General features: G+C 43.7%; 1 protein-coding gene across 6 annotated transcripts in view; it reads right to left on the bottom strand.

Annotated features, from left to right (window-relative positions):
- Positions 1-15004, bottom strand: part of LOC143299059 (protein furry-like) — a 119819-nt gene that overhangs the window by 55394 nt on the left and 49421 nt on the right. For all 6 annotated transcript variants that reach the window (XM_076612159.1, XM_076612158.1, XM_076612157.1 and 3 more), the window contains exons 34-40: positions 14341-14423; positions 11605-11782; positions 10825-10925; positions 7606-7785; positions 6380-6545; positions 4853-5063; positions 4062-4407 (exon numbers count right to left, since the gene is read on the bottom strand). In XM_076612159.1, the coding sequence (XP_076468274.1) occupies positions 4062-4407; positions 4853-5063; positions 6380-6545; positions 7606-7785; positions 10825-10925; positions 11605-11782; positions 14341-14423 (1265 nt within the window). The remainder of the gene's footprint in view (positions 1-4061; positions 4408-4852; positions 5064-6379; positions 6546-7605; positions 7786-10824; positions 10926-11604; positions 11783-14340; positions 14424-15004) is intronic.

Here is a 15004-nt window from a genome sequence, read left to right on the forward strand (position 1 = left end):
TTCTTACCTCCATATAACGATGAATGAGATAACAAACAATTGCAATACTCATAGCAAATAAAAAACCCAATCTTTTCTAACTGCTATCATTATTCACCACAGGCTTACAGTTACCTCCAGGTGAATCTTATTATGTCTGAAAAACCTTCAGTAACCATCAAAATATCACTGATCATGTTGTGTTTTGAAATAACTGAACTCAATGCACACACACACACTCACACCACAAAGCGGTCAACTTTTGCATGGACAATAAAGTAAAGACAAGAGACAAAAAAAATTCTTGACAGAAACATCAAAAACACAAAGAGAAAAAATGTTTCCCTGTTAGTATGCACATCACCCACTTTACCAGGCAAATGTCTGAAAAAGATGTTCCGCACCACACACGCAACTGGATGACATTTTCTGACTGGTCCTATATGCTTCTGAATGTTTGCCACATTTTCACAGACATATTTTCCCTACATAGAATACATGCCCTCTTTTCCACGGCTTTCCTCTACACCACAACTGAGATTAACAACACAATGCCACTGTTTCATTCTGTGGATCCTACAACACCATTTTTGAAAGGCACTTGTGCCTCTTTCTTTTTTGACTTCTCATTTACTGGATCCAGCAGCCCACCTTTTCTAAATTATATTTACAATATCATTCACACGTCTGCAATGTATAAATCATGTTTTTTAAAGGTCTGAAATAAACGATAAAAAGAGAAGGAAAAAGGCAAGGAAAAGGTAAAGGTTATTAAACACAAAATACCAAAGCCAGCACTTCAATAAAACTCTGGAACCTTTTTTTTTCACCAATATAGTGAAATATACCACTAATGGTGATGCCATAACATGAATTAAATACCAATCTTTGACGATTCCATGATCAAGCCCACAATAACAACAATCCTGACTGGTGTATCATTTAACATATACCTGTTACACAATATGAAGATTATCAACCAGTATCAAAATGGTTGATTAATAACCCCACAAACAGATCATGCAAAATGGGCTTTCTGCCATCCTTCTCCCTCTTAATCAAACAAGGCAGGAAAAGTATTCTTGACTCATATGTGAGTCTTGTTATCAAGGAAAAATAGAAAAAGAAAAGAATGGGAAAAAAAACTCCTACCCCTATCTCCCAAAAGCAAGAAAAAAATCTTGTGCTTAAGCAGTCTCTCAATTTTTCAGATGCTGCATTATTTGGGAACGCTTTGGTGTTATTGCATTTCAAAAACGCCATTCATAACGCAACTGTATTAAATAATTATGGATAAATGGAACAGGAGATGTATTATCATTACGATATGAATTTCTTTTTATCAAAAAGGAACACATTCTTTTATTTCATTTTTCCTATTTGGCATGTCTCTGCCACATTTGTTTTGAATTTGGTTATCTGCTAAAGAGTTCCCCTTGTTTATAAGATGAATACACAAAATGTCTGATACTGAGTAGATACAAATGTGAAAATAATTTCTGGTATGTCTGTCCAGATTAGAAATGTACTTTTCATGACTCTCATTGACATGCAGTGTCTCTATGCAGATGATAGCTAAATAAGTTTTATTAACATTTTTCACCCTGCCAAGGATAATTTCTTTGCCATTTGAGGTTGCTGAGAAAATACCAACATTAAGTTATCAAACACTGACAAAATGACTACCAAAACAGGTAATCATGTAGACTCACTCTGTAAATGCATACAAGTAAAAAATGTTGGGTTACATCTGTCACAATGTTAGGAGGTGTGGTAGGAACTGCACTGCAGATGGTGGGGGAGATAAAACAAAAATCCTGCCCTTGGTGAATGTAGTAACAGCTGCGATTCCTGAGGATCTGGTGCATCATTTCAAAGAAGCCTGTGGTTAACAGTGTGTGTGTGTGTGTGTGTGTGTGTGTGTGTGTGTGTGTGTGTGACCAGCATGCCATTTGTCAATCTGATGGTTTCACCAGCAGGCATGGCATTAACACAAAAGTCATGAACTACCTCTTTTGAATGTATGGTTGAAACAGTGGAGGATAAATTGATCATGACAGTCTTGTTGGCTGCCTCTTAATAACTTTTTTTTCATAATTTTCTCTAAGATGACAGACTGTTACTTTCATCAACATCACCAAGGGCCAGCCAGAATTTAAGATTTAGTACTGAAAACAAAAAATACATTTTAATTCAATAAATACCTTTAAAAAAAACCCCAAAAAACCCCCCAAAACAGGCTATCAATATATGAACTACCTTGACAATGTCCGTAGGAACATCAAGTTCTCCAATTAGATAACCTTACAATTATCAACAGTCACCAAACATGAGAACTTTGACACTGAAGTGATAGTGTGGTGGGCAGAGGGGGTGGAGGAAGCTTTCTTCAATATTTATTATTTTTCAATTTATATAAAAATGCAGGAACACAATCCTCTTCCAATTGCTCTGCAGAAAAGGCTGATAAAATCTAAAGTGTTTTTTTGTTTTTGTTTCTTTTTTCATAAAGTGTTAGTTTCATCCAGCATAGTTAATTGAAAACCTGTCTTTACAACTGAACAATCTATGTCAAAGAACCAATCCATCCTGGTGCTCACAATTGATAGCCTGTCCTTTTAACTGAATGATCTAAGTTAATTGATGGCCTGTCCTTTTGACTGAATGATCTCAGTTAAAGAACCAATCCACCCTTGTGCTCGAACACAGGTCACCTTCGGAGTCTACCAGGGTACATGTACCCTCCCCACTCTCCTCCTCCTCCTCTGCTTCCTCGTCTTCCTCTGCAAGACACACACAACCTGCAGACTGAGGCAGGACCACCAAGGACACAGACGCTCTCCTCCTTCAGCTTACAGGAGCATGCCATTCCACATTCAGAAGCATGCAACTTACATGTAACAAACATGCCCTCATGCAAAAATATCTTGAGCATCAGAGGAGTAAGTACTGTCAATAGACTGCTGGAGAGTTCCACAGCCATTTAGTGAAATCACGAGCAATGCTACAGGCTATCGACATAGGCAAAAGCAGCAAAAATGTGCTGTCCTACATTTCTTCAGTTGATAGTCTCAAAACAACAACAACAAAATATGAAGCAAAAAAAAAAAAAAAAAAAAAGTAGCCTGCTGTTTTGCGTGTTCTGTCTCTCTCATTCATTTTTGTTGCTCGCAAATTTAGAGAGTCATTCAACTTCGACAGCACAGACCATGTGACACACCTCTATAAGTCATGTAAGCATGGAACTCTTGAGCGGTCTATCCTTCATATTTCTCCAGTGCTTGACATGGGCACAAATACATATGGACTCTGTTATCTTTCTTCATGAAAATAAACGAAAATGACCTCACATGAAGGGACAAACTACTTTCAATGTCTTCAAACATGCACAATAAATCATACTGAAAAATGATATTGAAACAAATCATATACGGTCACTTAGAATTAGAAACATTATAAAGATAAACTGCTATGAAGTATTTCAAGAGCACATAAAATTATGAACATTATGAGATAAGCCACAACAGATGATTTGAAGAGAAAAATAACATACATCAAAAGCCACAGGTGACAGTTACAGAGCAGTTTAACCATGAATTAATGCTATTAATTTTTTACCTGTCAGTGTCTACATACTTAATCATGCCAAACAAGAAAAATAAGGAGCATAAATTATCAACTTATTACAAATTTACATAGTAAGTGCATTACAATTCTATATGAAAACTAATCCATGAACCCACTTTGGTGCTTTACATGCTGTCAAAAATGAAAACAAATCAAAGCCATACAGTTCTAAGTCAAGTCTCTCTGTCCATCCAATACGACTGTCAGTGTCTTTGGACACTTACTGGCTGACTGGATCAAGCCCACAGAGCCGCCCACCTATCATCACGACACAATGCATCATGCAGAAAGGACAGAACCACCCCATCAGCATAACTGACCAACAGACACACAGGAAAACCTGCACAACTGGATCATGCAAAACAATGGGAACGGTTGTTGACACCAACACAGTGCTAGAAACAATGCGAACGGTTGTCACAGCAATTTAAGGCCACCCCCCTCCCCCCACCCACCTGGGATGTTGTGCCCTCTGTGCATGAAGACGGAGGCGGAGTAGCTGGTGCTGCGGGCGTGGTGTGAGGGGTGGGGGTAGGAGTGCTTGGGGGCGATGATGGCGCTGCGGCGGTTGATCTCCATCTGGTCCTTGGCCAGGTTGGGGGTGGACATGAACAGCTCACGCATGAAGTCAATGGGTCGGAACTCCAGGTCCAGGTTGTCCACGAAGGCCTCCAGGGTCAGCATCATCTCCGTCACGTAGCCCTGCATGTCCTCTCCCTGCTCCGCCACTGTCTCCACCAGCCGTGACAGGATGTCTGACAGCATCTGGGTGCTGGGGCGCACCTGCAGGGCTCGCAGCACCTGTCACACACCGCCACACCCACCGTCAGCGCTGCTCCATGTCTCACGTGTCACATTCTGGCTTAACCCTTTTACCACCAATACTGCATTTTTTTGCACCGGCAAGGTTCAGCGCCTACATCGCTGAAATGCGACCAGACCATGGGACGGTTATCCACAAACCTACCACTCTTAATTTTCGAAGGTAGGTTAGGCCATCTTTCGTATTAGTCACAGGGGAATCCCCAGCTATTCTTAGATGCCATCTTTCTCTGCTTCTGGCACCAGGGATTGCTGCGCTCTAAACTGACTGGCAAAACAACAACAACAAAAACCTCTCTTTCTGTGACTCACACGCTGTTGTGCACACATGCACACACACACAAACACACACACACAGAGTCCACAAAGAAAACCCAGGCACTGATCAACAGATCCACATCTAGAACCACTGACGCCTAAGTACCTGAAAAGACCTGCCCGCGTAATGCCGAGAGGAACACGACAAGGCCAGCTGCAGCGCCACCTGGGACCAACGCTGCTCGACGAGAGCCATGGGGGACAACTCCTTGAAGCAGCGAACCACACACTTGAGGACATGCTGCAGGAGAGTAGAGCTTTGGGTCACCAGCAGTTTGGGGGTGATGTCTTCAGAGCTCCACAAGGGCCTGCCTTTTCTGTTCACAGCACAACACAATGCCTGCTTTACAACAAGGCTATCTATTCATGGCACAACACAATGCCTGCTTTACAACAAGGCTATCTGTTCATGGCACAACACAATGCCTGCTTTACAACAAGGCTATCTGTTCATGGCACAACACAATGCCTACTTTACAACACAGCTCCCTGTTTACAACACAACGTCTGCTTAATAACAAGGCTATCTGTTCATGGCACAACACAATGCCTGCTTTACAACAAGGCTATCTGTTCATGGCACAACACAATGCCTGCTTAAAGAAACAAAAACAAAAAACAACAACCAAAGACGAAAAGTATTCAAAGCTCTCTGCAAAAAATCTGGGTGAATGGACCAGCGAGGCAGAAAATGAGAAAGAAAGAGACAGCGGAAAGAAAATGAAAAGCTAGAAACACAGTGACAGAAAAGAGGAAACTTCTTGCACAGAATTTCCAAAAGGTGAGGAAATCATTTATAGTCAAAGAGCCTTCAGCCTCCCCACTGGGGTCTGAAAGGAAGACAGAAGGGAAAGAAGACAGAAACAGAAAGGGATGCAGCGAGGGAGAGACAGAGACAGAGGGACAGACAAGAATGTAACAGCTGTACATACAGGAACACATCAGTTGGCAAATGTGCATCATGATGCAGCATACAAACAGAAACGACAAGCTTAACAGTTGAGTGGTTGCAGCATTTGACTTGCGATCTGGGGACCCAGAGTTTAAATTCCAGTCATTCTGCCTGGTGAGTTAATGGTGGAGATTTTTCTTGTCTCCCACGTTATGAGATATGTAGACCTACAGGTGCCTGAACCCACTTCATAGGCACAAGCATGCAGCAGATCAAAGGCACACATTAAAGATCCTGTAATCCATATCAGCATTTTGTGGGGTTATGGAAACAAGAATATACCCACCATGCACACCGCCAGAAACAAAGACTGGCTGTCTACACAGTGGGGTAAAAACAGTTGTTCATGTAAAAGCCCTCTTGTACATACAAGTGGACGTGGGAGTTTCAACCTATCAACACAGAGGAAGAAGAAAAGAAAAACATAAACCATCAAAAACACATAAACTGCACCCTCATGCACACGCACGCACATATATGCACACACATGCACACACACACATATTTATGCACACATTAACACACACACACACACACAAGCACACACACACATTTATGCACACACATTAACACACACACACACACACTCACACACACATGCACACATGCACACACACACACACACACACACACTTCACATTTGTTCATCTGATGTCCTGCCCCCTTCAAATCGGTTCCAACCTGGAGTCTTTGAAGTTGAGCAATGCCTTGATGACCTCTTCCACCGTGCCAAAGCTGTCCACGTCTGACAGCTCATTGGCTGTATCTGCCGTGATGGTGGCACTGCTGTCAATACTGAAGGTCGACTTGGCGATGTACTGAATGTGGGGGTCACAGGGAGGGCACTCTGTGACAGAAATGTTCGGTCACTCATCACCTGTCTGATATCATGTTATCTGGGTAACTGTCAACACCTAAGGCAAGTACAGTAATCCAAAAAGTTGCTGCTTGCAATGCAAAGCTGTTAAGAAAGAAAGGAAACATTTATCTTTGATGTTTTTATTCACTTGTCCTCAACAACAACAATTGCATACTGTTAATACAAATATGTTTGTAATTAAGTTGTATTGACATGTAAAACATACAGAACTGCAACTTCTAAAACCTCTGTGAGATTTACCATGAATGTTCCATCAGAGATGTTCACAAGACAACCAACTAACCCAGCAGTCATGGAGAAGAGATATGTTTATTCATGCTTACACCCCTACAATTTATGCTGGGCAAAAACTGTTTTCAATAATAGCCAAAAAAAAGCGTAAGATGAGACAGAGCGCAAACCTGACAAGATGGCATGGAGAGCCTTGGCCAAAGGAATGATTCAGCGCTTATAGCTTTTAGAGGCGTTTGATTGGTTAAGAGCGGACGGGGCAAGACGGCTCGTCTTTTCACTGTTAGCCGCGATAAATTTGGCCAAGCAGAGCAAACCGATAGGCCTAGTTTGCATCAGTTTGACATGGTACAGTATATGACACCAAACACGAACTTAAAGGTCCTTTGTCACTGGGAATGTCAACAACCAGGAACATTCTCTGATCCTATCAACATGGAAGGTGCACTCATCTCAACATGTTTGATTAACTGCTAGGTGAGAAGCCCTAACTGGCAAAGTAACAAGCTCCAATAAGAACCCCAAGTTGGCTGAGTAAGAACCCCAAGTTGGCTGAGTAAGGACCCCAGAGTGCCCAGGTAACAGGCCAAAACTGGCTCGGTAAAAAGGAACAACTGGCATGATATGCTAAACTTACTTTGGTAAGAAGTGTGCAATGAGAAACAACCAGCGTAGGATCCTATCACAAGTCAGTCAAGACGTCATCATGCACACACACATCACACGCACACACACACATACACACAAACACACACACACATTCTCCCCCCTACCCCCCGTGCCCAAGAGCACTGACCCAGAGTGTGCGGGGCGTCCCTGTCCTCAGAGATGACCTTGAGGGTGTCCGCCATGTTGGACTGGTAGCTGATGAGGAGGCGGGCGGTGGCCGGGTGGTCGTGATAGGAGGCCAGCAGCAGCAGGTTCTGCAGCAGCTTCTTGCAGTGCTCGTACACCAGCGCCCGGCTGTGGTCCAACCCTGCACACACACAGAACTTCCAAGTTGGTGTAACACAGACACCAAGGAGGAAAAGGTGGTAATGAAATGAAATAAAAACAAGAAAATGAAAAGAAAGTCTTCCATGGATGCTGAAAAGCCCTGCATATCTGCAGAACTTAGACACGTCCAATGATTCCTCCTAAAAATAAAGATAGAAAAAAAGAAATAAAAATAGAATGGAACAGAATAAAGATGAACTGGTGGCAAACAGCGGTGAGAGACTTCAAACTTATTGACAGACGACAGGGTGACATCAGCAAACAGCGGAGAGAGACCTCAAACTTGTTGACAGACGATAGAGTGACATCAGCAAACAGCGGAGAGAGACCTCAAACTTGTTGACAGACGATAGAGTGACATCAGCAAACAGTGGAGAGAGAGACCTCAAACTTGTTGACAGACGATGGGGTGACATCAGCAAACAGTGGAGAGAGAGACCTCAAACCTGTTGACAGACGATGGGGTGACATCAGCAAACAGTGGAGAGAGAGACTTCAAACCTGTTGACAGACGATGGGGTGACACCAGCAAACAGTGGAGAGAGAGAGACCTCAAACTTGTTGACAGACGATGGGGTGACATCAGCAAACAGTGGAGAGAGAGACCTCAAACCTGTTGACAGACGATGGGGTGACACCAGCAAACAGTGGAGAGAGAGACCTCAAACCTGTTGACAGACGATGGGGTGACACCAGCAAACAGTGGAGAGAGAGACCTCAAACCTGTTGACAGACGATGGGGTGACACCAGCAAACAGTGGAGAGAGAGACCTCGAACCTGTTGACAGACGATGGGGTGACATCAGCAAACAGTGGAGAGAGAGACCTCAAACTTGTTGACAGACGATGGGGTGACATCAGCAAACAGTGGAGAGAGAGACCTCAAACTTGTTGACAGACGAAGGGGTGACATCAGCAAACAGTGGAGAGAGAGACCTCAAACTTGTTGACAGACGATGGGGTGACACCAGCAAACAGTGGAGAGAGAGACCTCAAACTTGTTGACAGACGATGGGGTGACACCAGCAAACAGTGGAGAGAGAGACCTCAAACTTGTTGACAGACGATGGGGTGACATCAGCAAACAGTGGAGAGAGAGACCTCAAACCTGTTGACAGACGATGGGGTGACACCAGCAAACAGTGGAGAGAGAGACCTCAAACTTGTCGACAGACGATGGGGTGACACCAGCAAACAGTGGAGAGAGAGACCTCAAACTTGTCGACAGACGATGGGGTGACACCAGCAAACAGTGGAGAGAGAGACCTCAAACCTGTTGACAGACGATGGGGTGACACCAGCAAACAGTGGAGAGAGAGACCTCAAACCTGTTGACAGACGATGGGGTGACACCAGCAAACAGTGGAGAGAGAGACCTCAAACTTGTCGACAGACGATGGGGTGACATCAGCAAACAGTGGAAGAGACCTCAGACATGTCGACAGACGATGGGGTGACACCAGCAAACAGTGGAGAGAGAGACCTCAAACTTGTTGACAGACGATGGGGTGACACCAGCAAACAGTGGAGAGAGACCTCAGACATGTCGACAGACAATGGAGTGACACCAGCAAACAGTGGAGAGAGAGACCTCAAACTTGTTGACAGACGATGGGGTGACATCAGCAAACAGTGGAGAGAGAGACCTCAAACTTGTTGACAGACGATAGGGTGACACCAGCAAACAGTGGAGAGAGACCTCAGACATGTCGACAGACAATGGAGTGACACCAACAAACTGGCTGGGGACCTTGGAGTATGGAGTGAACTGACTGCCTAATGCATCCAGCTACACAGCAGCATCTTAGTCTAGGTAATTAACAGAATAAAATGGAATGGAACAGAACAGAATTGTGTAACAGAAATAAAAACAGCAAGACAGAAAGAAAGAGACAGGAAAGCCCAGAGACAGCGAGACAAAGAGAGAGAGAGAGACAGAGAGAGGGACACACACACACACACACAAAATATACAGGGAGAAAGAGAGGAGAGGGAGGAGAGAGAGACAGAGAGAGAGAGAGAGAAGTAGACACTCTGACTCTTTACTGTCATTAGCTTAACAGCCCATGCGACAGGTGGGATACAGGGGAAGTTACAGTGTCATTTTATCCAATCATCTGAAAAAAGTAAAACAAAGCAAAAACACTAGCGCACAAAATATTACGAAAATTATTTTAACAAACAATAACCACCAAATTACACAAAAACATCATCAGATTGACCATCCAAGTATGATTTCTATGTGCTTATATTCTAACCTTCAAGATAATTATTTGGGAAACCATTAAATCTTTGCACATATTTTGCATTTACAGGTGTTTTGATCATTTATTTTCTTTTTCCAAATATTCACTGCCTCAGAGACGTATTTTGCAACTGATAGGATAATGCTTTTGTTATTTGATGTTAAAACACTGACTAGGTCTTTCCTCTTTGCTGCAGCTGTTTCAAAGAGTGTACACTTTTCCCGAACCTCCTCGTAACTTTTCAAACTGAATATGAAATGTTTCTCATCTTCTTTACCCCCACCACACATTGGACAAGGAGATGTTGGTAATCCACCTGTCTCAAACATCTTTTGTTAGCATTCAATCCAACTGTTCTCAATGAGAGAAGGAGAGAAAGAGAGAGAGAGAGAGAGAGAGAAGGGGAGAGAGAGGGAGAGAGAGAGGGAGAGAGAGAGAGAGATAAAGGGGAGAGATAGACAGACAGTGAGAGAGAGAAGGAGAATGAAACAGAGAGACAGAGAAAGAGAGAGAGATGGAGAGAGAGAGAAGGAGAGAGAGGGGGGGAGAGAGAGAGAGAAAGAAGGGGAGAGATAGTGAAAGAGAGAAGGAGAATGAAACAGAGAGACAGAGAGAGAGAGAGAGAGAGAGAGAGAGGGGGAGAGAGAGAGAGAGAGAAAGAAGGGGAGAGACAGAAAGACAGTGAGATAGAGAAGGAGAATGAAACAGAGAAAGACAGAGATAGAGAGAAGGAGAGAGAGAAAGAGACAGAGAGAGAGAGAGAGAGCACGGACCGAGGAAGATGATGTGCAGCATGAGGGGCAGGTGTGGCGACCAGTCCACCAGCAGTCCGTCCAGCACCAGGTCAGACAGGAACATCACCGCTATGTTGCTCCTGCACTCACCCCGTCACCCACACACACACACACATACACAACCACACACACACACACACATACATGTAAACATACACATTCACACACATACTCACATGCACCCCCCACCACCACACACACACACACACATACACAACCACATACACACATACATGTATACACACACATACACCCACCCACACACACACACACATACTCATACATACATACACACACATACACATACTCGCACACATACATACATACACACACAGATTTATAACTACAGCCAAATGACAAAAAGAGACAGGCGTTAAACATTTTCTTTCATTTTCCGGTTTGCTTGTTTTCAAAACAACAGTTTTTCTGCTTTTATCTCAATCCATTTGTTTATTTCTTATGACTCATTGTCTTCATGTATGAAAGTAAATTTACGAATTTTTACAATTCAGGTGCCTTCTAGTATCGTAATCCATTTGTTTATTTTTAAGAAGCCCACAATCACAGGTAAACACACACACATATACACACAAACACACATATACACACACATACACACAAACACACGCACACACACTCAGACACACAAACACACGCACACACAGACACACAAACACACACTCAGACACACAAACACACACACACAAATGAACACACACACTCACACAAACACACACGCACACCCACACACACACAGACCTGTGAAATCCCTGTGTGGCGGGCATGTCTTCGGGCAGCAGGTCGTTGAGGGGAGCGAAGTAGCCGCCATAGGCCGGCATGGGCAGGGGGTAGGGCACGGGGGACTCGCTGCGCCGAACCTCTGCAGAGGCTGCGCTCCTCTCATTCCTCATCTGCACGTGGGTCAGCACCTCGTCGTCTGCCAGGGGAGGGAAAACACGTCAGTGCCTACACTTCTGTCATGCTGCTTTTTCAAACCATTATCTGTCACAGGAGGGAAACACGTCAGTGTCTACACTTCTGTCATGCTGCTTTTTCAAACCATTATCTGTCGCAGGGAGGGAAAGACATCACTATGGTCTGGGTGTCTACACTTCTGTCATGCTGCTTTTTCAAACCATTATCTGTCACAGGAGGGAAACACGTCAGTGTCTACACTTCTGTCATGCTGCTTTTTCAAACCATTATCTGTCACAGGAGGGAAACACGTCAGTGTCTACACTTCTGTCATGCTGCTTTTTCAAACCATTATCTGTCACAGGAGGGAAACACGTCAGTGTCTACACTTCTGTCATGCTGCTTTTTCAAACCATTATCTGTCACAGGAGGGAAACACGTCAGTGTCTACACTTCTGTCATGCTGCTTTTTCAAACCATTATCTGTCGCAGGGAGGGAAAGACATCACTATGGTCTGGGTGTCTACACTTCTGTCATGCTGCTTTTTCAAACCATTATCTGTCACAGGAGGGAAACACGTCAGTGTCTACACTTCTGTCATGCTGCTTTTTCAAACCATTATCTGTCACAGGAGGGAAACACGTCAGTGTCTACACTTCTGTCATGCTGCTTTTTCAAACCATTATCTGTCACAGGAGGGAAACACGTCAGTGTCTACACTTCTGTCATGCTGCTTTTTCAAACCATTATCTGTCGCAGGGAGGGAAAGACATCACTATGGTCTGGGTGTCTACACTTCTGTCATGCTGCTTTTTCAAACCATTATCTGTCACAGGAGGGAAACACGTCAGTGTCTACACTTCTGTCATGCTGCTTTTTCAAACCATTATCTGTCACAGGAGGGAAACACGTCAGTGTCTACACTTCTGTCATGCTGCTTTTTCAAACCATTATCTGTCGCAGGGAGGGAAACACGTCAGTGTCTACACTTCTGTCATGCTGCTTTTTCAAACCATTATCTGTCACAGGAGGGAAACACGTCAGTGTCTACACTTCTGTCATGCTGCTTTTTCAAACCATTATCTGTCACAGGAGGGAAACACGTCAGTGTCTACACTTCTGTCATGCTGCTTTTTCAAACCATTATCTGTCACAGGAGGGAAAGACATCACTATGGTCTGGGTGTCTACACTTCTGTCATGCTGCTTTTTCAAACCATTATCTGTCACAGGAGGGGAACACGTCAGTGTCTACACTTCTGTCATGCTGCTTTTTTCAAACCATGCCTCCATACAGTCATTTTGTACTTTTTTTTTCTTCTTTTTTTTTGGCATACTGTGAATCCAAAGTACCACCACCATCATCTCTATCAAACCAGTACAGGAAACTCCTTGCAAGGTTTGAAACAAACTCCACTTGAACTTCAGTGAATATCCAATCAAGGGCAACTGTGCCTTCAGTGATGCATGCATAGAATCTGGAGGGACCGGGCGCAAACACTGAGAAAGACAGGAAGGAAGGAAGGAAGGAAGGCAGGACAACTGACTGACACAGACACTGAGACACACAGATACTAGCACAGAAACACATCATGAAAATAGTCGACAACAACAACATAAACAACAACAACAACAGATGGAAAAGAAAACAAAACAATACTAAGCACAGGCACTGCATAATGTCTAAGTCAAACAAAGAATAGGCTCTGCAAATTGTTCCAGTCAAACAAAGCAAAGTCTCAGCAAAATGTTCCATTCAAAGCATAGGCCCAGCAAAATGTTTCTGTCAAACAATGCAAACACTCTGCGAAACATTCCAGTAAAACAAAGCACAGACTCTGCAAAACGTTTCAGTCAAACGAAGCACAGGCTCTGCAAAATGTCCCGGTCATAGAAAGCATAGGCTCTGTGTATCATAACATTGCAGTCAAGCAAAGGCTCTGCATAACATTCCAGTCAGCATAACACAACGTTCCAGTCACACAAAGCACTGGCTCTGCATAACAGAACGCTGCAGTCAAACAGGGACACAAGACAGCAGGACACAACATGCAGCACGCTGCAGTCAAACAGGGACACAAGACAGCAGGACACAACATGCAGCATGCTGCAGTCAAACAGGGACACGAGACAGCACGACACAACATGCAGCATGTTGCAGTCAAACAGGGACACAAGACAGCAGGACACAACATGCAGCACACTGCAGTCAAACAGGGACAAGAGACAGCAGGACACAACATGCAGCATAAGGAACGTTGCAGTCAAACAGGGACACAAGACAGCAGGACACAACATGCAGCATGCTGCAGTCAAACAGGGACACAAGTCAGCAGGACACAACATGCAGCACGCTGCAGTCAAACAGGGACACAAGACAGCAGGACACAACATGCAGCACGCTGCAGTCAAACAGGGACACAAGACAGCAGGACACAACATGCAGCACGCTGCAGTCAAACAGGGACACAAGACAGCAGGACACAACATGCAGCATAAGGAACGTTGCAGTCAAACAGGGACACAAGACAGCAGGACACAAAATGCGGCGTGAGGACAGTGTGTCTGTGTGATCCTCACCCAGCACGATCTGTTCTGCAGTGGAGGCAGTGCTGGTGCTGGTGATGCTCTTCAGGGACGCTGTGGAGTCTGTCCGCGATGTGCTGCACCATCACACGGTTGTTTACAGATTATATATCTATTTATTTATTCATTTACTTATCTATGTATTCATGTACTTATTTGTGCATTCATTTACTTATTCATGCAATCACTTATTCATTTCTTATGTCAATGTTTTACACAAACCTTGGGTAGGCTCTCAAGGCCAGTGTGCTGGGATAATGCTAGGATCAGGCATCTGCCTTTTCTTTTTTCTTTTTTTACAGCAGATGTGGTGGAGCGTATATGGATCAGTCCGCATGCCTTGACCACTCCTTGACACTGAATGAACTGAAAGTGACAATAATGGGCTAATGCTCCATCAACACAAACTTTCACTACAGTTGATTCCTTTATCAATTTAGCTTTGTGCATGTTTTACATTGACTGACTTGATGTGTGCCAGGAAGTGTATGAGTAAGTGAGAGAGAGGTGTTGTTCATTTTTTTTATTTTACTAAATCAAGTTTGTTTTTTTATATTTACCTGACAACATTCTATGCCATCAACCTATTCCTTCGGTGAACCATTTCTGTTCCAATGGACAAGAATCACTGTTCATCCAACGCACACTTAATTAAGTA

Source organism: Babylonia areolata, chromosome 24, assembly GCF_041734735.1.
Source record: "Babylonia areolata isolate BAREFJ2019XMU chromosome 24, ASM4173473v1, whole genome shotgun sequence".
In the NCBI taxonomy this organism is placed as follows: Eukaryota; Metazoa; Mollusca; class Gastropoda; order Neogastropoda; family Buccinidae; genus Babylonia; species Babylonia areolata.